The sequence below is a fragment of the Ictidomys tridecemlineatus genome, chromosome 2, assembly GCF_052094955.1.
Source record: "Ictidomys tridecemlineatus isolate mIctTri1 chromosome 2, mIctTri1.hap1, whole genome shotgun sequence".
In the NCBI taxonomy this organism is placed as follows: Eukaryota; Metazoa; Chordata; class Mammalia; order Rodentia; family Sciuridae; genus Ictidomys; species Ictidomys tridecemlineatus.
The window spans coordinates 24,547,326-24,570,274 of record NC_135478.1 but is presented as its reverse complement, the minus strand read 5'-3'; the positions used below and the strand labels follow the sequence as shown (position 1 = coordinate 24,570,274).

The 22,949-nt window shown below is 44.3% G+C and overlaps 1 protein-coding gene across 1 annotated transcript in view; it reads left to right on the top strand.

Moving 5' to 3' along the window:
- Window positions 1-22,949, top strand: part of Itga9 (integrin subunit alpha 9) — a 321,363-nt gene that overhangs the window by 276,053 nt on the left and 22,361 nt on the right. The window contains exon 26 of the mRNA XM_005317430.4: window positions 12,209-12,310. Coding sequence (XP_005317487.2) covers window positions 12,209-12,310 — 102 coding nt within the window. The remainder of the gene's footprint in view (window positions 1-12,208; window positions 12,311-22,949) is intronic.

The window sequence follows — 22,949 nt, the reverse complement described above, 5'->3', positions numbered from 1 at the left end:
AGACCTGTGTCTGCTGTTGTGCTCCAGGTCAGCAAAGGAAGCTCCACCTCCTGAGCCTAGGGGCAATGCCCCTGTTTTCCCAATCTCTTTCTGTAGCCACCAGAGCTTGAAGAGGCCTCCATAAAAGCTCAAGGCTTCCCTTTCCCACCTGGGCGCAGGTGACGGTGACATTAAAAGCAAAAGGGAGCTGGGCGTGGTGGCCCATGCCTGTAATCCCAGAGGCTCAGGAGGCTGAGGCAGGAGGATTGCAAGTTCGAAGCCAGCCTCAGCAATGATGAAGTGCTAAGCAACTCAGTGAGACCCTGTCTCTAAATGAAATACAAAATAAGGCTGGGGATGTGGCTCAGTGGTTGAGTGCCCCTGAGTTCAATCCCCTGTCCCCCCACCCACCAAAAAAAAAGGAAAAAGGGAGACTTTGCAGCATCATCCCTGCAACACAAGCCCCAGTTCATGCTTCGAAGCTGGTATTTTGGGAAGCCGGGTCTTGTAAGACCACATGGAGCAAATGGGGCACTTCATCCTGTCGGGCCTGGAGCAAATAGGCCTGACACTTTGGCAGCTTCTGGCCACAAAGATTCCCCTGACCAAGACTGACCCAGACTCTGCCACCATATGATGTCCATAATTCTCCTTGGTCTCCCATAACCAGGACTCCTGACAATTTCCCAAATCACCACCATCTCTTGGTTTCAACTTGCACAATGTTTTCTATGGGGTTGGGGTGAGGGAAGGACAGATACCAACAGAAAACCCTTAATGACTGCCTTGGCAGAATTCAGCCTTGTCCCTGGGTCCTGGGTCCTCTTGTCCTCATTTGTATGCTCAGTTAGGTTCTTTTGTTCAAATTCCAATAGCCACAGGCCTCTTCCAGCTCCCAGGGGTCCTGCAAGATAAGCAGGCTGCCATGGGAAGCATTTGGACTCAAACAATCTGGAAAATACTTGAGAAGTCAGCCGGCTGAGATGACCGTGGGGGCAATGCCACCATGTTCTCGGCCCACCAAGGAAATGAAGCTGTGGACGGCTAGCTGGGTGTCGCTTGGATTATTTGCAATATGGGGAGAAAGGATTACTTTCATTTGATTTTGAGCCGAGTCTGGTTAAAACTAGGTTGTAGGGAGAGTAGTCAGCCATTGTTTTTATGTATGGGATGTGAGATGAAGTGACCCCATGCTCTAAAGAAAATGAAATGCACAGAGAGTCATCAAAATGTGCAGTTAGCATCTGAGGACAACCATGTAGGCCACCGTCCTAATATTATAGACAAGGAATGTGAGGCCCTAACCTGAGTCGGCACAGCTAGGCTGCAGCCTGGGACCCTTGAGTGTTCACCAAGAATTCCACCACTGGGTGCCGGATGAGGCTCACAGCCAACCACGTGACCTTGGACAAGTCACTGGACTCGGGGGGCCTCTGGTTCCTTATCTGTCAGCTGAGGCCATGGGACTGCATGATCTCGGAGCGGCCTTCCAGAAACAACATTCCAGGGTGCTCTGTTCGACTTCTAGCGATAGAGCAGCCTGCAGGCGCTGTTACCTCCCATGGTCTGGGTAGAAGTCTTTTTTTTCTCTCTTTTTTTTGGGGGGGTGGGGTGGGGGAGGGGGGACACAGTGGGAGAAATGTGGCAGAACGGAGGACTCTAGTGTTTCCCGGTTTCTCAGCTGATAGTTCTTTTGACCTGGGTAAGAACAGCAAGAGACCCCATCAGCAGCCCTGTTCTCAGCCTCTGACCTAAGAGGCAGTGCAAGAGGGTGGTTATAGGCAGGTCCAGAGCTGGATGGTGTGTGTCCCAGCGGGACTCTGCAGCCTGCTGGCTGCAAGACCTCTGCTGCTCACCTGGCCTCTCCTTCCTCCCAGTTTCCACAACGGGAAGCCAGGAGATCAAGGCCCCTGCCTCGGGGAGGTTTCGAGGACTGAATGTGCATGTGAGGAAAGCAATCCAGAGCCAGGATGCAGGAAGGAAGGGCTGGACAGGTGCTAGATGTCAGCATCTTGGCTGTCATGTGATCTGTCCGGCACACAGAAGAGTGCCTCCCATCGATGACCCTGGTCAAGGACTGAGTTTCAGTCTGAATAACACCCATACAATACCCAACAGCCTTCAGTCTTCCTGTGAAACGGGACCACCCTGAACCTGACAGAGGGGGAAGAAAAAGTTTTCCCCAATTAAAATGATTCCTGTGTAACCACAATCAGGCGCACAACCCGCCAAAACTCCATTCCACCAGGGGCAGATTGTCATGTGGAATCACGTCACCTTATGGTCACTTCCCTCTTGACAGCCACTCTTTCCCCATCGAAACTCCCCGTGGAAGAGGAAAAGTAAACTTGGAGCCTGTCTCTGTCTCTCCAGGTTGATGCTGGGCTTAGTCCACCCCCACCCCCGCCACTCCCAGCTCTCTGTCCTTCTCTGCTGGTATCTGGGACAGATGGCAGAGCCAGCTCTGCACACCCAAAGCACATGAGCGAAGCTGGCCACGCTGGGGCTCTGCTTCCTCTCTCTGCCTGGAAACCCAAAGCACCAGTTTGTAGAGCAAGGAGGGACTCTGCCCCACCTCTGATTTCAATTAGGGACGCATGCATCCTGTAAAGTTCTGCCTGACCAAATGGATTGGGTGGCCAGGCCTGGTGATCTTCACAGGGTTGCGGAAGACCATCTTCCAGAGGTCAAACAGGGAAAGTGGAGCCCCATATGCTTCAGAGTGGAAGAGGATGGGGCTTAAGAGCCAGAGCATGCACTTCCCAACTTTTCAGTGCCCTGTAACAAATGCTTTCCATCCAGCAGGTACTGCATGTGCCTGAACAGAGTGTCACCCCCAAGTATCACAACCCTCTCCCTTCCTCGAAAAGGGAACGTTACCTTTTTTTCCCCTTAATAAGAATCAGAACCGTGGTTGCCTTTTGGATAAGAGTCTGGAAAGGGGCCAGTGGGAACTTTCTGGAGTCGTGGACATGTTCCGTACTTACATGGGTGTGTGTGTGGGGGGGGTGGTTAATGGGTGATCTCATTTGTCAAAGTTCATCAAACTGCACTTAAAATCTTTGCATTAGAGGGAATCTAAATTTTATTTCAGTTGAAAGTGTTCGAAAAAGGAATAGTCAACTACTTATAATATTTAATTATGTTGTCGTGCACTCAAAATCGTAGAAGAGTAGCGTTCATTTATAATAATCTGGCCATTTTCTCACATCTCACAAATACTTTTATTCAAGTGTGCATCCTTTGAGAGCACTGTTGCTAGGCCACTTTTTTAAGACAAGTTTTCCACAATATATCATCTTTGATCTATCTTATTTGAAATGCAGAATTTTTTGAGTTCATGTCTGAAATTTCATTGCCACACACAAATATTCATTTACCCCACAGTGGTGGTTTTTCTCATTTGTCTTATAAGCAAATATTCATGATTTTTACCCCAGTAACAACATATGTATTGCTTTCTAAAATGAACTTTAAAATATTTATCATAACTTTAAACAATCGGATCCATGAAATAATCATCAAAAATGCATTAAACTTCAGTGCCTCCTTTTCATTATTTCCTCTAGTAACTTCTAAAATCATCCCTAACCAGTGTTAAGATTGAGTCCTGAGATTCCTGGCTGATATATATTCCCCAACTTTTGCATTTCAAATAAAATAATTGAAAGAATCCCAAGTTGTGAGCACTTTTAAAGGACAAGAGGGTCCCAAAGGACGAGACATTTTCAAAGGCAACGTTCATTTTTCTCAGAGTTAATCTTGAGGAAATAAAACTTCATTTTGTTTATTTTCAGACATGTATAGTAAATTTTGGAATGTGTTCAGACCAGAGATAAAGCGGAGATTAATTAAGCGAATTTTGGTGGTCTCATTTTTATAGTGCATTATTAAAAGATTATCATTCTTACGTTGGAAGTTTCTTTATGTAAAAACTTTAAACCCTGCACCCTAGCACAAATGGGACAGTTGAAACATTCTTGAGAAAGTTCAAACACACTATATTTTATTCGCAGGCATCAAAGATAGGAAAGTTTAAACAGATGATTCTAGTTAGCAAGGGGATTGTAAACACAGTCCTAAATTATGGATTACTAATTACTAACATTCTGGTCTGGCCTAACATCCCGTTCAGTCTTTAGCTATCACCAGGGTATATGGTGATGGATAAAGAGGACCTCGTACAACGGTTCCTCCAGGTGAATGTCAAAAGGCGCTGCTCTTCAAGAACTCCACCTGAAAGGCTGCACACCACTGTTTGGGTGTGTTTTGTTTTCTCGTAGTGCTGTTGCTCAGCACCATTGCCATGGCTGTCAGAAATAAAATCAGATGACTCACCAAGAGCTCAACGAGTGTTGAAGTCCCTGTCTGGCTCAGTGCAGTGTCTGTCCAGCTTTTTTTTTTTTTTTTTTTTTAATCAGAACTCTGATTTTAAGTGGCATCATATGTGGCTGATACTCTAGTTGGAGCAGAGAGATAGGGCACAGAGCAGCCTTAGTACACCTTCTCCCTCCCAAGAAGGGCTCCTCCTAGCACCCTGAGGACTCTAGGAAGACTTCTAGCAGAGGACTGTCTTCTGGCAAAGATCCTCTTATGGATCTTAAGGTCTCAGAGGACCCGAGTTCTAGACCTGGGCTCTTGACTGTATGTGTGTTGGCAGGTGACTTGATTCAAGTTTCTTTTTCCTCATCTACTCTAATATCAGTGCCTAACAGAATTGTTGCAAGGATGTTTGTAAATGTACTTTGGAAATCATGAAGCATAAAAAGTTTATTGTGTTCCAAGTCTTATTGTTTCCTAGTCGCACCTCATTCACATGTTGTGTGCCTTCTCCTCTCAATGATTTAGGGACGTAAGATCCACATTTTCTATTATTTGGCCCTATTGATGCTTCAGCTTCTGCCTTAAAGCCTTTTCAGCCAGAGCCGGGTGGAGTGGTGTGCACCTGCATTCCCAGGGTGAGCACCTTCCAGCTAGGCAGGAGGCTGAGGCAGAGGATCACTCGAACCCAGGAGCTCCAGGCCAATCTGGGCAATACATATCTTTAAAATAAAAGGCTTTTTAGCCATTCCTGCCCACTAGAGAATGAACAAGGAGGGGAAAAAAAAAAGAAACCTCAATTGGTACTTTCTTCATGACACGGGACTCCAGGAACATGGCCTGATGTTGGGATCAGCCATACTGACAAGCCTCTTTCCATTTTCAGGTTGGCCAAGAGAAAGGAAACTGCTCTTTCCAGAAAAACCCAACCCCCTGCATCATCCCTCAAGAACAAGAAAATATCTTCCACACAATATTTGCTTTTTTCACAAAGTCTGGAAGAAAAGTCTTGGTAAGGATTTGCCCAGTGGCTGGGGTAACATGGGTGGTCCTCCTCAGAAGGCAAGACTGAGATTAGAGGCCAGTTTTCTCTTTGATATTTGTTATTTCCCAAGTCTGCTTCTCATCAATCAACTTATAAAATCACAAGCCTGAGGTTTCAATCCTAATGTTGAATTTATATTCCAAATTCCATTGCCTGGCAAAGGGAGAACCTTTTCAACCTCCAAGCACAAAGTAAAATGTTTCCCCAACTAGTCTGAATCTAAACAAGAGTAATTGTTCTTGTGCAACCACTTAGGAAAACCACACACACACACACACACACAGCTATATATTGCCATTCCTGGGTCTATCCCCAAGGGAAATAAGTACATGCATCTTCTGAACAATTAGGAGAAGACTGTTAATAGCAATTTTATAATAACCAAAGCAGAGAACAATTCAGTTAAGTATCAATAGGAGAATGAGTAAACAGTTGTGGTATATCCATGCCCTGGAATATCACACACCAATGAAATATATGAAACTACTGCAGCACACAGCAGCTTAAGTAAATCTCACAGTAATGCTACTGAATGAAAAAAGCCAAAGACAAAAGGACCAATGTATTAGACCATTTCATATACACAAAGTTCAGGAATAGAAAAAAAATTAAGGTGGATGCAGTGGTGCATGCCTGTAATCCCAGCTACTTGAAAGGCTAGGGCAGGAGGATCGATCACAGACCAGCTGGGCAACTTGAGTGGAACCCCATCTCAAAAAGGGCTGAGGATGTAGCTCAGTGGTAAAGCATCCCTGGGTTCAGGCACCCGTACCATAAAGGAAGGAGGGAAGGCCAGCAGGCAGGCCTGCCTATCAGTGGCAGTGGGAGTCGGGGCAGTGAGCTCCTCTGGAGGAGTACCAGGGGGATGGGGTGTGGAGGCACCCCTTAGCTGACAGAAATGTTCTACATTGTGTTCAGGTGATTCTCTAGGTATGAAAATATGTGAAAATGTATCAAGATAGACACTTGAGATTTGTTCTATTTACTGCATTTTTAAAGAGTGAAGGTGGTAGAGATGGAACCGAAATGCTTTCTCAGTTCCTCCTCTCCCTATATCTTTAGTCTTTTGCTAGGGATTGAACCCAGGGCCTCACATGTGTTAGGCACGTGCTGCACACAGCCCCAACCCTGGTTATGTTTCTTTTGCTCTTCATTTCATCCTGGGCACATCTCACATTTATCATTTCCTTCCTCACTCTCTCCCACAGTGGAGAAGTACAACTATTGGTCACTTGAAAGGTTTGGATTGTTTCACAAAGTGAGGATGGTACTTTTATTTTTCATTTTCTTTTCTTTTCTTTTTTTTTTTTTTTTTTGATACCAGGGATTGAACTCAGGGGCATTCAGCCACTGAGCCACATCCCTAGCTCTATTTTGTATTTTATTCAGAGACAGAGTCTCATTGAATTGCTTAGCGCTTTGCTGTTGCTGAGGCTGGCTTTAAACTCACGATCCTCCGGAGCTTGAAATTACAAGCGTGTGCCACTACCTGGTACTTCTATTTTTAAAAGCCCTTAGAATCCTTAGATGTAGTGATAAAGCACCAAGTGTTCTCGATAGACACAACTCTGTATCAAACTATAAATTTCACCTGCAACTGAAGCATCATGAAGGCAGATGATCCTTCAATACAAAAGAGAAAATGGAGTTGACCTTTCTTTTCATGTGTTTTTATTTCTTTTTGTTTAAATTTATTTTTATTTCTTTTTACATAATTTCTGTGTTTTCTTGAGCAAGAGTCACATAACTTTGGAATCCCTCTAATTTCCCCTAACTAAAAATTTGCCACAGACACACACCAGCTACTGCACAGGCAGAAATTACATAATGTAGGAAATACGCCTGTGTTCCAAACTATCAATACTATCAGAATATGTAAAAGAGAAATTTCTTTCTCTTTTAAAAAAAATTATTCTCTTTGTTAAATCCAACTTTTTGGTAGGATTAACTTTGGACATGCTTTTTTCCCTACTTGCTTGACTCTTGAATCCTGCTCTGGTGCCTGTCAGACTGGAATCCCTCGCATGCCCTCTGGTGGTGACAAAGAGTAATTGCCTTTTGTATCATTATGGTTACTGTCATCTTCATCCTTATCATTATTATTTTTTGTCTGTTTGTAGTACTGGGCCCTGCACATTGCTAGGCAATCGATTTATCACTGCGCTACACCCTCAGCCCTGAATCTTCTGTTTGATTTCCTCTGCCTGGAATTGACTTAGTCACCACAACAGAAGCCCTAGAGCTTGCTGCTCTACAAATAGTTGTGGCTTTGACTTTGCTTTTATATCATTTGACTGTTCTCTGATTTTTTTCTTCTCAGGATTGTGAAAAGCCAGGAATTTCTTGCCTAACAATGCACTGTAACCTTAGCGCTCTCACCAAAGAGGAAAGTCGCACTCTAGACATTTACATGCTGCTGAACACAGAAATATTAAAGAAGGTGAGTCCTAAGGACCTGCACTCATGGGCTTCGTTGAAAAGCATTTGAATTTGTTTCCTCATGACACTCTGGCTGCTCCTTTTAAAACTTGTTTTGGCATGTGCCATCAGTAATTCTCCAGATGGTGCAAGGGGAAAATATCAGATGTTCACTACTCAAAGTGTATTGTAAGGACAATAGCTTTATCGGGGAGTTTGTTAGAATCATAACTGAGAGCTGTGATGCATGTCTATAATCCCAGCAACTCCGGAGGCAGAGTCAGGAAGATCGAAGGTTCAAGGCCTAGCCTGGGCACCTTGGTAGCAAGACCCTGTCTCAAAAGAAGAAATAAAAGGGGTTGGGATGTGGCTCAGTGGTAGAGCACCCCTGGGTTCCACCCCCAATACCTCCCCCAAGACTTACTGAATCCGCATCGTGACTTTAACAAGCCTCCCAAGTATTTTGTTCCCCATTCTTTAGTTTACATCAGAATTACCCGGAAAAAAATGTCTAATTCCTTGTGGGTAGAGTCTGAGGTTTTGCAAGTCTTACAGGGTCCCAGGTGATGCCAGTACCGCTGGTCTGGCAAACATGTTTTTTTGATCAAGGGTTGGCAAACCTTTTCTGTAAAGGGCTTGTGGGAGCTATTTTAGGCTTTACAGGCCATATAGTCTCTTGCAACTGCTCGAATCTGCTGTCACATTGCAAAAGCAGCCACAGACAATATTCAAATGAATGGACATAACTGTATTCTAATAAAACTTTATTTACAAAAACAGGCAGAGGATCAAATTTGACCCATGAGATGTAGTTTGCTGACTACTTGTTTCAGAGAAATCCAATTTTTTCTTTTTTTCATTTTTTTTTTTGCAGGGCAGGGGGATATAAATCTATCTATATCTATATATCAGTGCATTGGTGGTCCTTGTTTCAGAGAAATCTAAATTATTTTTGCAGAGTGGGGGGACATATCTATATCTATATCTTTATATCAGTGAATTGGTGGCCCTTGAAGAATCATATAAATTTACTCTGATTTTTTTTAAGGTAAGTGCTGCCGATTATGAGAAATCCCTTCCAACAAGAAGCTCTAAAAAATAATTGCATATGAAGATAAAACAAAATATGCATGTTAGCCACAAAGATTCTATTTATTTTCCTTTGGGCAGACTAAATGTGTTTAGTGTGATAAGCCAATCAGCAGGTAAATGAATATCCTTACAGTAGTCCTTCTGTGGTCATTTTTAAATTAAACACAGCAATAACATGCTGACCTGCAAAGACAGGCAAAGGGGAATGTTTTCTCCCTACGTTTAGTTGTTGCAGGCTCCACAAGCCCACGGAGAGCTGGGTAAGATTCTGGCTCGCACACAGTGCTTCCATGGTGAAACCTTTATAAAGGACAGCGTTAGGGATGAACCAGATATGAACTAGAACTCCGCTAGCGTCCTCGGCTTCCGCAACATCATCTGGAAGCCCCATGTCACAGGTGTCCCTTCCTGGCATGGGTCCCCAGCTGAGGTCGGAGGGCCTGTGATTCTGTAGACTTATCTGTTCTGTCCATCTTCTGGATGGATGACATTGCTGACAGTTGAATTTCCCATGTCACTCTTGCCACTGTCCACCGAGTTCTGTTCGTGGCACTGATGGCAAGAAACCACCATGATGCTTCCACACCCTTGTACCATATGGCTGTTACTTGCCCTTCAGTCATGTGTGCAGCTATGCAGGCTGGGTCTTCTGCAGCTCTCTCCTAGTGACCTCTGATGATCCTTGGCCAAGGAACATGTCTCACGGACTGCTGTCCCCATGTCATTCATGCCAGGGGAGCCCCAGAAAAGAGAGCTGAGGACGTGGGCCCATGGAGGTTTATTCTCTAAGTGCCCTTTCAACAGAGATTCCAGGTGCAGAGGAGAGCCCAGAATGCAGCTGACCTGGAAGGCAGATGGGGCCCTGGCTGCTCCTGGAGCTTGAGATGCAAAGTGTAGGTCCTCCTGACGCCAGCTCCCACAGGGAGCTGAGCCAGATGTTTCAGGGACCGTCACAGCCTCCCTGAGGACAGGGAAAAGCTCCAGCCTTGTGGTGTTGCCTGGGCCTGGAGTTGTGTTTATTTTCCTTTTGACCTTGAGGTCTGGCCCTCGACAAGGGAATTTGAGGTTTTATTGTTTTGACCTTAAGTTTTTATTTGAAATGTAGGGTCTGATTTTTTAAAGCTTCAGGGGATTCAGATTTCTTTGAAAATCTTCTTTCAGTCCTTGAGGCTTCCTTCACTGACTCTGTAACCACCAGGGGCCTGTTCTCTGCCAGGCTCCTCATCGACTTGGCCTTTGACTTGGCCAAACATCATCATTATTATCATAATTAATACCTGAAGTGATAATGATGACCCATGGTTGTAAATACAGTCTGCCCTATACCTAAAACCGCATGTTTATAAAACTATTAAATTGCTAAAAGATTACTTGCATGTAAAATTATTTGCCACTTAAAGTAGTTCACTGGAGCAAATCCTCTGAACAACTAGCTTCCCAGAAGCATTAAAATATGTTTTGGTGCGTACCTGTAATCCCAGTCTCTTAGGACAAGGATTACAAACTCAAGGCCCACCTGGGCAACTTAGCATGACCTTGCCTCAAAATAAAATAAAAAAGCTGAGGCTGTAACTCAGAGGTCAAATGATTCTGAATTCAATCTCCAGTATTTTATGTATTCATATATGTGTGTGTGTGTGTGTGTGTGTGTGTGTGCGCGCGCGCGTGCGTGTGCGCCCACACACTTTTTTTTTAATTGCAGGAGAGTTTGTAAAATGGTTGTATTTGATCAGTTTATACTATGTGCATGTATAGAAATATCACACTGGACCCCATTGCTATGCACAGTTAATACATGTCTATAAAAAATTAGAAATATGTCTCATGTTTTAAAAAAGAACAATTATTTAAAGTACACAAACTAAGATCCTTTGTGGTTTTTTTGGCAGAGATGAGAAAAGAGACCTTTTGGAACTAGGCTAGAGGAATAGTCCTCCACTTTCCTGTTTCTCTGTAGGTTTAGCCAGATGTGAGTCAAAGCTGGCATCTGAGAGCCTCTGACTAGTCCAATCCTTTGTTGCTGTCACAAAATACCTGAGATTGGGTAATTTATGAAGAGTAAAAGCCTATTTATAGTTCTGGAGACTGGGAAGTCCAAGAGCAAGGTGTTGGCATCTGCTTGTCATCTGGTGAGGGCCTTCTTGCTGCATCATAACCTGGCACAAAGGGCATCACATGGCAAGACAGAGCAAGTGGGCAAGCTCAGATCTCTTCTTACAAAGCCACTAATGCTATCATGGAGACCCCACCCTCATGACCTTATCTAATCCTAATTATCTCCCAAAGTCTTACCTCCAAATATTGCTAATATGTGACTTTGGGAATTAAGTTTCCAACACAGGAATTCTGGGGGGACATCCCCAAACCATGGCAGCCTCCAGAGTGACAGGCAAGCTGAGTAAATATGGTGGACATGTCAATAAGCATCTTGCTGGCAGAGCACAGGCCACCCCAGTGGGGGAGGCCAAATACCCTAGTTCTGTGCCTTTTATTTCCACAATGGCAACCAGTTACCTCTTGGCTCCACAGTCAATGCAGCACCATTTGTACCACTGACCCCAAGATCCTGGACCTTTTCTGGGCCGTGATTTTGCCTCTTCTTGATGTTTTCCAAATTCCCTCTCTATCCCTGCTTTGGAGCCAAAATTTTCTGGTTGTCTGGATTGGTGGCTTTGAATCTGAGCCCATGAAAGGCTTCTGTTTCTGCTAGCAGGTAATTCCCGAGTCTCAGATGTGGCCCCTGCCCCTGGTTCCCTTTCTAGTAGGCCTAATTTATAAGCTAGATGTGTCTCCCTTCTGAATCTCTCCATCAGATGCCCTCTTTTTAATGTCTAATGGCTTTGTCCCCCAAACGGCTTCATTTAAGGGCAAGCAAAGAGTTAAAAGAAACTCCTATAAGGAAGCGCTTGAGGGCTGTGGTCAGGGCAGGAAGATTCTATAAAATAGGAATCAGATGGCTTCAGTGGAATGCCAGGCATGGGCTTGCTGTACACAAACGGCTTCATTTATCCTCAGCTCTTTGTGAATCCATCAGTATCAACATCCAAATATCTGGGTCTTACCACTTGGAAACCACAGCACACAAGTTTGCCTGTGTTGATTACTGGCAAACACTGTCATTTTTCTGCATCTACCACTATCCGAAAAAAAAAAAAATTCTCAAGAGAAACTTTGGAAGTATACATTTATGTGGATTCCCAGGATGGGGAAGTTTTTAGTTCAGTGAAAAAAAAAAAAATCTTGTCTGGTCTACAAGGAATCTTGGAATTTTAGTTCTGCCCAGTCCCTCTCAAGGAAAAATCATTTGTCCTTGTCATTGGAAAATCTTACGGTGAGCTGGTGTTTCCTCCACAGGACAGTTCGTCTGTCATCCAGTTCATGGCTCGAGCCAAGGTGAAGGTGGATCCTGCCCTAAGGGTGGTGGAAGTAGCTAACGGGAACCCGGAAGAGATGACGGTGAGTGTACCACCTCCCCGGTGATAGCCCTCCTCAGAGGGCAGGGGAGCTGGGTGATTGCAGACCGGAGCTGGAACGTGAAGGAGAAGAAAGTCTCCGAGCCAAGGTGTCGGGTTAGTGGTAGACCCAGGACCGTGCCTGCCTTGGCCTCCAGGCTCCCTTGCAGAGCTATGGCTTGTTCTTGTTGTGCTAGCACGTTCTGTAGGACGCCATGGTTATGTGAAAGTTTCCTGCTATGATGGGCCAAAGGAAATATAGTCTGGAAGTGCCCTTGGTGGGGCCTGGATTTCCACCCAGAAGCCAGGACTATTTTTGTGTGTCTTAGACATTTCCCCAAAATCTCATCTGCCTTCCCAATCACATTGCCCCATGGATAAACACTGTCTTAAAGCTGTTTGGTTAACTTGAAGAGGTCACATCCAACATTGCCAAGACCTGGAACCTTCTCTTTCACACTTTCTCCCTGTCCCCTTGACCTCCATAAGGTGCAACTGGCACACAGGCATCAGGGACAAGGGAGGGTGCAGCAGACCTCGGGGCTTAGATGTCGGGGTGAGGGAGAGGCTGGAAGAAGACGATGGCCTTGGAATTCTGCTTTTATTCTTGTTCCTAGACAGGGGGACTCTCCTGTTGTTTGACCCCCACACACAGATCCTGGGAGAATAGGAAGGGGAGCGCAGAAACCCATGAGCAGCTTTGCCAGGGCACTTCTGTTTTTCATCCCGTTCCCTGGAATTTACCTTCTTGAGAGAGAGAGAGAGAGAGAGAGAGATTTGCCTTCTCTGGGAAGAGTCAGTGTTGCTATGGCAAATTTACAAAATTGATAAATTCTTAAATATGAGGTACGTACACATGAACTCACCACAAAAAGGTTATTGACTTATTTGCTGATAACATTGGAGACTCCACATGTTAAAATATCAGGATCCAGAGCCAACCAAAGTCCATGCTTTTAAGACCCTGGCTGGAAGGATTCCTACCGAAAATAAACCCTTGGAGATTCCAGTAAAATCTTAGTTCTGTTCCTGTGGTCGGTGAGTAAGAGAGGAGAATGTCAGGGAACCTGGAATGAGCAGGGACACCTGGGCAGGTGAGGTGCGATAGTGCTGCTTGACAGATACTCCAAGCTCAGTACAGGAATGCAGGGCCATTTGTTGACATGTGCTCCTTAATTCACATGGGGAGGCTGCCCAGGCATTAGTTTTACTAATAGAAACGGAACTGAGTGGCCTTCCAAGACCTTCACCCCATAGCATCAGTTCTTCCGGAAGGTCAGTCGCTTGGAGTTGGCCTTTTGTCTTTTCCTCCTACCTTCTGGCTATTTAACTACCGATGGGGACCATCACCTGTGAAGTTAAGGCCATCAGTGGTTCCCTGCTTGTCGCAATAGCTCTGGTTAAAAAGTCTTATAGAATGAAATACATGCCCAACATCAGAGATTTAAAATGTCCCTAATTGTGTTAACAAGAGCCAATGGAAGCCAGGCACAGGGTGCAGGCCGGAAATCCCAGTAGCTCTGGAGGCTGAGGCAGGAGGATCATGAGTTCAAAGCCTGCCTCAGCAATGAGGTGCTAAGCAACTCAGTGAGACCCTGTCTCTAAATAAAATACAAAATAGGGCCGGGATGTGGCTCAGCGGTTGAGTGCACCTGAGTTCAATCCCTGGTACCCCCCCCCCCCAAAAAAAAGTGCCAATGGAAATAACTAACAGGTTTCCTACAGATGAAATTCTTTGCTAGCTGAATGAAAATCACTGGGCACGTTGCCTTCTAATAGAGGACTAAGCTGTGGGATCCAGGAAAGCATTGCTTAACATCCCGCTGTAGGATTCTGAGTCATCTATCTGCCTCCAAAATACCACTTCCATCAGTTTCTCTTCCATTTTGAGCACCGTGGTGATATTTTTATGATCAAGAGTTCTGGGGAAGAAGCTGATTATTTTTTTCCCCCTCTGTGCTCCCGAGAAACAATATACCCAGGAATCCCACAATGCCCCCTTCTCCCTCCTTTGCATAAATACATTTTCAATCTGCGAGCTAAGGTGAAGTTCTGCAATCTGTTCTCAACTTTCCTAGCAGGAAAAAAAAGAAATCATTTCTAAGTAGTAAGGCTTTCATTTTTAGAACAAGCACGTTCTTCCCTGCGTGACTCTTCTGAATGCCTGGCTCTCTGTCAGCCATCCGAAGGGGAATTTCCACAGAGGCTAGCGACCAGATTCAAATCAGACAAAGCTTCACAAGATTGCAGATTAGGCACCAAATTGTTACGGCCTTGGAATGAACAGGAAATGTATTTGTGTATGGTATCGAGCAGGGTGTGGGTGAGAAGAGGAAAACAATCGGATTTTTTTTAATTACAAAAAAGTGACATGGTGGTAAATTTAACTGATGGGAAAACCAAATAATTTTCCTGTAATTCTTGGGTCCTTTATTTTATTTTTTTAATAAAAAATACCATGGTACAAGTAGTGCTTTACATTTGGATAACTAAATAGAAACATGTCATAGTTTTAGATTTGCTTTATTTATTAATATATATACATCCAGGGCACTTCCCAGGTAGCATGTTAGCATGTGTTCAGGCCCAACCACAGCAAGTTCATCTGGTTCATACAGACCCAAACCTGAGAATTCCAGACAAGACCTTTGTGAGTACTGGTGGTTAGGTGCCAATAATTCATTGAATGTCATATTCAACCCAACCTGACTTGACTTTTCAGGGAATTTTGTAGCTAGCATTTTGTCACTGTGACCAGAAAGAATACCTGACAAGAACAACTTAGAGGAAGAAAAGATTATTTGGGGTTTATGGCTTCCGAGGTTCAGTCCACGGTGGGTTCACTCCATTGCTCTAGAACTCGGTGAGGCAGAATGTCATGGCAGAAGGGCATGGTGGAGGGAAGTTGCTCAGCTCATGGCAGCCAGGAAGCAGAGAGAGAAAGAGAAAGGAGGGGAGGATTGGGGGTGAGAAAGGGGCCATGGCAGATGTAGTCCAGGCCACATCCCCAGTGACCTCCCTCCAGCCACACCCCACCTGCCTACAGTTACTACCCACTAGTTTACTCAAATGATGAATCCATCAAGTGGATTAATCCACTGATGAGGTTACACCTCTCATAATCAAATCATTTCACCTTGAACATTCCTGTATTTACCTAACATGAGTTTCTTGGGGGACATTGAAGATCCAAATGACAGGGAATGAGTTACAGGTCTGAGGGAAAAGGGAAAAAGGTACTGGTTGGGGTTCATAAATATCATAAAGATTAAGAACAAGGGAAACATCTGATTATGCCCCAGAAAGCTGGTCCTCATGAAGAGTAGGAATTCAACTCAGAAAGGTGCAGGAGTCCCTTCTTATTCACAATTTTTTATTACTTTCCACAGTTTCAGTTACCTGTGGTCAATCACAATCTGAAAATATCACATAGAAAATTCCAGAAATAAATAATTCATAAGTTTTAAATTTTTTTTGTTATACGATATTGTTATAATTGTTCTATTTTATTGTTTTCATATTACTGAGCCTATTTTATAAATTAAACTTTTTCATAGGTATATATGTATAGGAAAGAAATAGTAAATATAGGGTTCAGTCCTACCCACAGTTTCAGACACCCACTGGGGGTCCTAGAGAAGGAGACAGCTGTCCTACAGAATGAAAATAAGGATGGGTTTCAAAAATGTTTAGCTCTAATCATACAGTCATTAAAAAGGCATCAAAAGATTTGGGGAGGGGACTTCTCTAACTCCTGAATTGCCTACTGAGACTCAGGAAGTACCCTATATTTTTAAGAAGAGCAACCAACAGCTGCGGCCAGGAATTCCACCCACGCAAACTCTTGTAGTCTGGTACTATAGAATTTTTGTTCTAATAAGCAGCGTAAGACACCATCTCAAATTCCCTTTTCAGTCTGTATTAGAAACTGACATGAATTCTTGCTATTTTCTTTGTATTTTCCCAGTAGCAGATGGTGTGATACACATGTAAGTCCACAGATGACTAAGTGATTGTGGCCATGGGAGTAGAACCATATGAGATCTTAGGTACAAGAGAAGAGATCCCCTCTGTCTTGCTTGAGCAGAATCAGAATAGGTTAGAAGGATACCTGGGAGCCCTCAGAATTGCCAGAGAACCAGACGGGGGGTCACGAAGAGGGGTCAAGAAATGTGGGAGGTCAGGACCACAGACTGGGTCCAGCCCCAAGAAGAATTCAGAACCCTAGACATTAGACCCAGCTATCCTGGCCTCTCTGGACCTCTTGCTCCAGAGTCAGGCTAAAGCCTCTTGCTGACTAAAATTAGACCTCTGTCCCTGGGGGACCAGGTCACCAGCATTATTGGACTTTGTAGTGGGGAGGAGGGACCCTACGTTTCCCTGTGTCTTACACAGTGGAGGATTCTCCAACACCAGAATGGGTTTGCATACCAGGCTGAAAAGTGACAGTTGTCTCTTCTGACATGCTGGGGGCTTTTTTTTTTTTTTTTTTTTTGGTTTACATTCTTTTTGTTTTAGTGAAGTTCAGGAGCAGGCCTGAGTGAAAGTCTTTGTTCAATCATTTCGACCTTTTTTTTTTTCTTTTTTGATGGCAGCTTCCTGGGCAAGTTGCAATCTTAAGGAGAGAACACAAAAATCTTTGTCCTAAGGTAGTTGGGGAGGGTACAAGCTCTTTGTTCTCTTTTAAGAAGCAATGTGCTTAAATGAACAATGCCTCCTCTCTCATTTAATGGAGCGAACATTTGAGGGCCTTTGCCCTCTGTCTGAGTACTGATTGGAGTTCACAAATATCATAAAGATTAAGAACAAGGGAAACATCTGATTATGCCCCAGAAAGTTGGTCCTCATGAAGAGTAGGAATTCATCTCAGAAAGGTGCAGGAGTCCCTTCTTATCCACAATTTTTCACTTTTCACAGTTTCAGTTACCTGTGGTCAATCACAATCTGAAAATATCACATAGAAAATTCCAGAAATAAATAATTCATAAGTTTTAATGTCATGGGGACCATATGTCTAGAGAGATATTTGCTTCCTTCATGCATCACATGCCATCAGTCGCCCTTGCTCTGCACAGAAAGAAAGCATAATTTTAAGAGAGTCCACTGTGCCTTCCCTGGTGAGAACCACTAAGCCCCTTCCTCTAGGGAATCACAGAGTCTCTGACATATGGGGAGAAGAAATGACCTGCCCAAGGTCTCACCGTGGCTGAGACAAGGATAAGGTAGGACTCTGGACTCCCAGTGTGTTGGTCCTTTCCCCTCTTCACTGCAGCCACTCGGTCACCTAGGAAGGCACTGAGCCATTCCGGATGAAGGAGCTAGTCAGAGGCAAAAGTGTCCAATGTGGAAAGGAAAGAGATTTGTGTTAAAGTCTCTCTGTTCAAACTCCTTAGGTGTGTGTGTAGCCCAGCCAGCTCCTCCAGGCTGCAAGTGGCTCTCCTCCTAGCTTGGGCTTCCCTTCTAAGTCTGCATTCGAGCCCAGCATTAGCCTCAGCACCACATTCCTGCTCTCACGTCTAAAGAAACCTGCCCAGTCAAGCACTCAGTGACCAGAACAGCATGCTCCAACTGCTTGTTCTCTAAAACCATTTGGTTCACAAACCATTTGGTTCTGATGTGATTATCTCCTGTCACTTTCTAATAGCTCCTATTACTTCCATTTTCTGTTGAGGAAACTGAGGCTCTGGGACGTGAAGGGCCCTGCCTATAATCTCACAGCTTGTCATTGGATGTTCCAGGACTGATCACCCAAATGGCCCACATAGGAGCCCTGAATTGTCTTGAATCCCTGCTCCTATTGCTCAGTGTGCCATGCAATGGGAGCCCCTTCCTGAGCAGGCAGCAGGAATCGTAGGGTGATACACAACTGTGTTCCTTGGTTCTGGTGGCTTCAGAAGCACGTCACATTCCGACACAATGGCCAGTTGACTGTGGAACTCTTTCTTTTGTGGCCTGTTCCAGATACACAGTCAAGAGAAGAATCAGCCCTCCTGGGAGACCCTTCATCTTTCCTTTTTTCCTTTAGAGAGTGGTCATGAGTATCATCAGGGGTCATAGATATAAAACTTCTCAGCAAAGAGCTTGGCGCATAGTAATGGGTCTCACAAATGGCTCCACCGTGGTTCATAACAAAGGATCAGATCACTCCTTGACAAATTCTAACCAAACAAGAGATTTCTAAAACCCAGACCTGGCAGGCACAGGGTATGTCTCTACTTATCATGGCAGAGACTTACAGGGTCCACCTAGTCAGAGGCACAGTTCACTCATATCATCTCCATTAATCTCTCTCTGCCTCTCAGCTGGCATGCATTCTGAGCTGTGTTTGGAGAGTGATGGAAGACCTGTTCTGCTGACATTTCTTACAACCCCCACAGCCCTTTCTCCCTCCTCCCTCCCTGATACCTCCGTTGGCTACTGGATGTAATCAGAAGCAGGTGAAAATGTCAATTTTTTTTTGTCCCAGATATTCTTCTCTTTCTACTTAAAAAAAAAAAAATTATCCGATTTCCTGATTTCTGTTGAAACAAGCATGTGATGTTCACCCACTGAGAGCATCTTGCCATTGTAATTGACCTTTGGCAGGCCTGGCATGGGGCTTGAATATCCCCTCTGACAATGCTGTCCATGGTGTCTTCTCCATCACTGGAAACTCTCTGTCCAGCTGTACCCTCATGTTGCTCGTGTTCTCAGGCCTTATGGAGAACTGGGTATTACTAGCGATTGCATGAAATGTATTTGCAGTGATCAGAACATAAAAGTTCCCAGAAACACAGGAGTAAACCAAGTGCTACAGTTGAGGTTCACCAGCTGCCTCCGGCTGCAAGTTGGGTTGTGGTCATTCCCTGACAGCAGCTTGCCAATCCCAGGTGGATTAAACTTTACAGCGGCTGGCAGGATGCCCAGTGCCTGGCTCCTCTAAGACTCCATTGAGACAGCCTCAGGCTGCTCATTTTGTTTGTGTCCAGTCCATAAGCCCTCAGCTACAGTCCATGACCATGTCATTATCAATGTCTTCGCTACTCAAAATTCTGCCTTTTCCATCTCTCAGCCTCCTACCGTGCTCCCAGCTGCTCCCCCAGTGCTGGCAGACACCCCACTCCAATGCTCAGCCCTACATCTCCTTTCATACTACCTCCTTTCTTATTGGAAGCAGAAACCTACCCTGGGGAAACCACTTCCCTGCAACCCTCTCACTGGGCTGCTTGTTCCTTGGACCCCCACACCCACCTCTCCCTTCTAGCCTGGATTCTTTCTGCAGCTGCAGTGAGCTTTGCAAAATGGAAATCATGCCATGCCCTTACTTGGCCATTGGAGACCCTCCATTGTCTTTCCATCCTGCTTAAGATAAAGCATATAATTCTGTTGTTGTTGTTGTTGACAGGGTCTTATGGTGTTGCCAAGCTGACCTGGAGCTCGTACGCTCAAGGGAAGTGGCATTCAGAATTCTAAGTAACTCAGACTATGGGCATGTGCCACCATGCCCAGATAGACATCATTTTTTTTTTCATTTCAGCAGTGCTGGGAATTAAATCCAGGATCTCGTGTATGCTTGGCAAGCATTCTGCCACTGAGCCACAGCTCCCATTCAAACAGAATTCTGAATGCCACTTCCAGTTCTTCTGAACCTCGTCCTGTGGCTTCTTGTCTATTCTGTTTGCTGGCTGAGAACAGCATCTCACCCTTACCAAGCTCGCTCCTGTCGAAGGGGTTCTGCACATGGTGGTCCCTCCCTTAGGATGAGCTTCCCTTCTCTCTTTACTGGTTAACTTGCTGCTCTCCTTTAGCCATCTCTCAAGCAGTTCCTCCAGGAACTCTTCTGACCTGCATGCCCATCTCAGAGTCTTTCATAGCCACGATCCTCTCCCTGTTTGTATTTTCCACAATTGTAATTTTGCATTTATTTGCCTGATTGGCCAGTATTCTCTGGGAGCTGCAGGTTGTATGAGGCTGAAGACTGCCTGTTTTATTCATTGGTGAATTTCCACAGTATCTGGCACATAGGAGCCTCACACACATTTGTTGGATGGATGGATGGACGGACGGACAGATGGACAAACAAATACTTAGATGAACAGGGTGAATGGGCTAATGGATGGACTGATAGAGGGACGGATGGACAGAAGATGGATGGTCAAACTCCATCCTCAAAAGAAAAACCAAATAGATTTTGAGAGAGAAAAAAAATCACACCCAGATACTCTACCTTCAGATCTTATCATCTCTTTGGTTGCAGACTGGGTCATAGTCATACTTCATCTGATGTTACCATAGAAAGGATGTTGCATTTATTAATCTGTTCATTTATAAATCACTATATTGGTCCAGAAGACAAGAATATATGCAGTCCTCCTCTTGTAAGAATGCACAGTTGCCTAGAACCCACAGACAAAAAGGTCATCACTGCCTTAGAGAAGAGTCTCAAAGGAAAAATTTTTTTGCCTTGACTTTAAAATGATCCATTCAAAAAAAAAGCTAAATAGTACAAATTATGAGAAAAACTACCTACAATCTCAAAACATGCCTTTTAGTTTTTAAATTTCATTCCATTTTCTTAAAACTCTTTTATATATTGATGTTTCTGATTCTTAATTTATTATCATGACACTAATCATTTTTCCCACATTATTTCCATGGTTTCAGAAGTACCTAAAATTTGGAAATCAAGCAAAACAATGATTACATGGACATACTGGAGCATTCTCTTGTCCCCTTTCTTCTCAAAGCATGGACCATGGGCCAATAGTATCCATTTCATGGGCAACTTCTTTGAAATGTAGACTCTCAAGCCTCATCCAACTCAGAACTACCTTTTTTTTTTTTTCCTTTTTGGTACCAGGGAGTGAACCCAGGGGCACTTAACTACTGAGCCACATCCCTAGCCCTCTTTTATATTTTATTTTGAGACAGGGTCTCTCTGAGTTGCACAGGGCCTCATCAAAGTTGCTGAAGCTGGCTTTGAACTTGGAATCCTCTTGCCTCAGCCTCCCAAGCCACTGGGATTACATGTTTGCATCACCGTGCCTATCCCGGAATCTACATTTTAACAAGCTACCTCATGCTATTCGTAAACAGTAAACTTTGAGAAGCACTGGTCTAGCAAGCCTGCCCAGTTCTCTGGGGCTCAGATTCTGTGATGTTACACATTAATTTGTAGAATACTAATAGGTTATAAATGACTCTTGCCAGTAAAAATAAAAGTAATTTCTGTCTGACCAAAAACATAATCCCAAAGATTATAGTTTATCACCCTGTAGGGTATTGGACAGTTTTGTATCTGATTTCAGAACTCTCTTTTTTTCTATGACTATACATTTTTTTTCAGATCCCTCTTTGACCTAGTTTCACCATTTTACTGCCTCCATAATGAATTATATAAATCATTAGCATGCATTCACTGTATATTTGTCATGTTTTTAACTTGTTAAAAATGTGCTTTGCCAGTTTTTTGTCATTTCTATTCATTTTATGATATTCCATTTTGATTGATCATACATTTATTCATCTATTGCCCTATTATTTTGAATATTTCTGATTCTGCATCAGTATGGATAATTCTGGAGTGAGCATTAAAATTTTTCTGCAGTTTTATATTTCTATAGTTCATATTTCTTGCCTTGGGGCATGTTTTCAAGTACAGAATTAGTGAATCAGAAAATACGAACATTGCCAGGCTTGATGATGCACACCCATAATCCCAGAGGCTCGGAAGACTGAGGCAGGGAGATCACAAGTTCAAAGCCAGCCTCAGCAACTTAGTGAGATCCTATATTAAAAAAAAAGGGGGGGGAGCTGGGGATGTGGCTCAGTGGGTAAGCAGGTCTGGGTTTAATCCCTGGTACCAAACAAAGAAAAGTATGAACATTTTAAAGATGAGCTATAATGGAGCCTGTCAAAGGGACCAGGATGGAAGGACATTCCAGATGGCAAAAGAAGCCTGCAGAGAGGCAGGGGACCTCTGGCCTCACAGGAAGATCGCTGGAATATGAATTCATGCCCTGGGAGGGGCCGTCGGGGAAGGAAGAAGACCAGGTCATAAGGCCTTGTGTCCTGAATTAGATGCTCAGTAAAAAAGGAAGCCATCAATAGTGTGAGCTGAGAGAAGTGAGCTGGTGAGACCTGTGCTTTAGAAAGACAATTCTCATGGCAGGTAGCCTCTCCAAGGCTCCTGAGATAGCGCTGGTGAGCTAAGGACCAGACCTGAACTGGGGCAGTAACTGGGGGTGGAAACCAGAGGATAGAGAGCGGAGGAGAGGCCCAGAGCCTTGGCCAGGATCACTTCTCCCTAGTGGTGGAGTCAGGACCTGGGGGGGGTCCCTGCTGCTGACCCTTCTATGTTTTGTTTGTTTGGTTTGGTTTCAATGTAAGATATGACTTCTCAGAACTGCAAGACACTCAGATCATCACCCGCAGACGAGCTCGCCAGAGTCGTGATGTGAGAGTCTGGGCTTTGCCAAAGCATACAGCACGCGTCCAAGAGGATGGGGGACATCACTGAAAAATAATCAAAAAGATGAGGCGCATTCCAGGGGAGTGACAGGGCATGCTGGTGGAATTGGCCAGACTAAACTGTAGCAGCTACTCTGTCTCTGTATCCACAAAGCCAGACCTCCAACACGGGTTTGCCAGGGCGGGCATTTCCG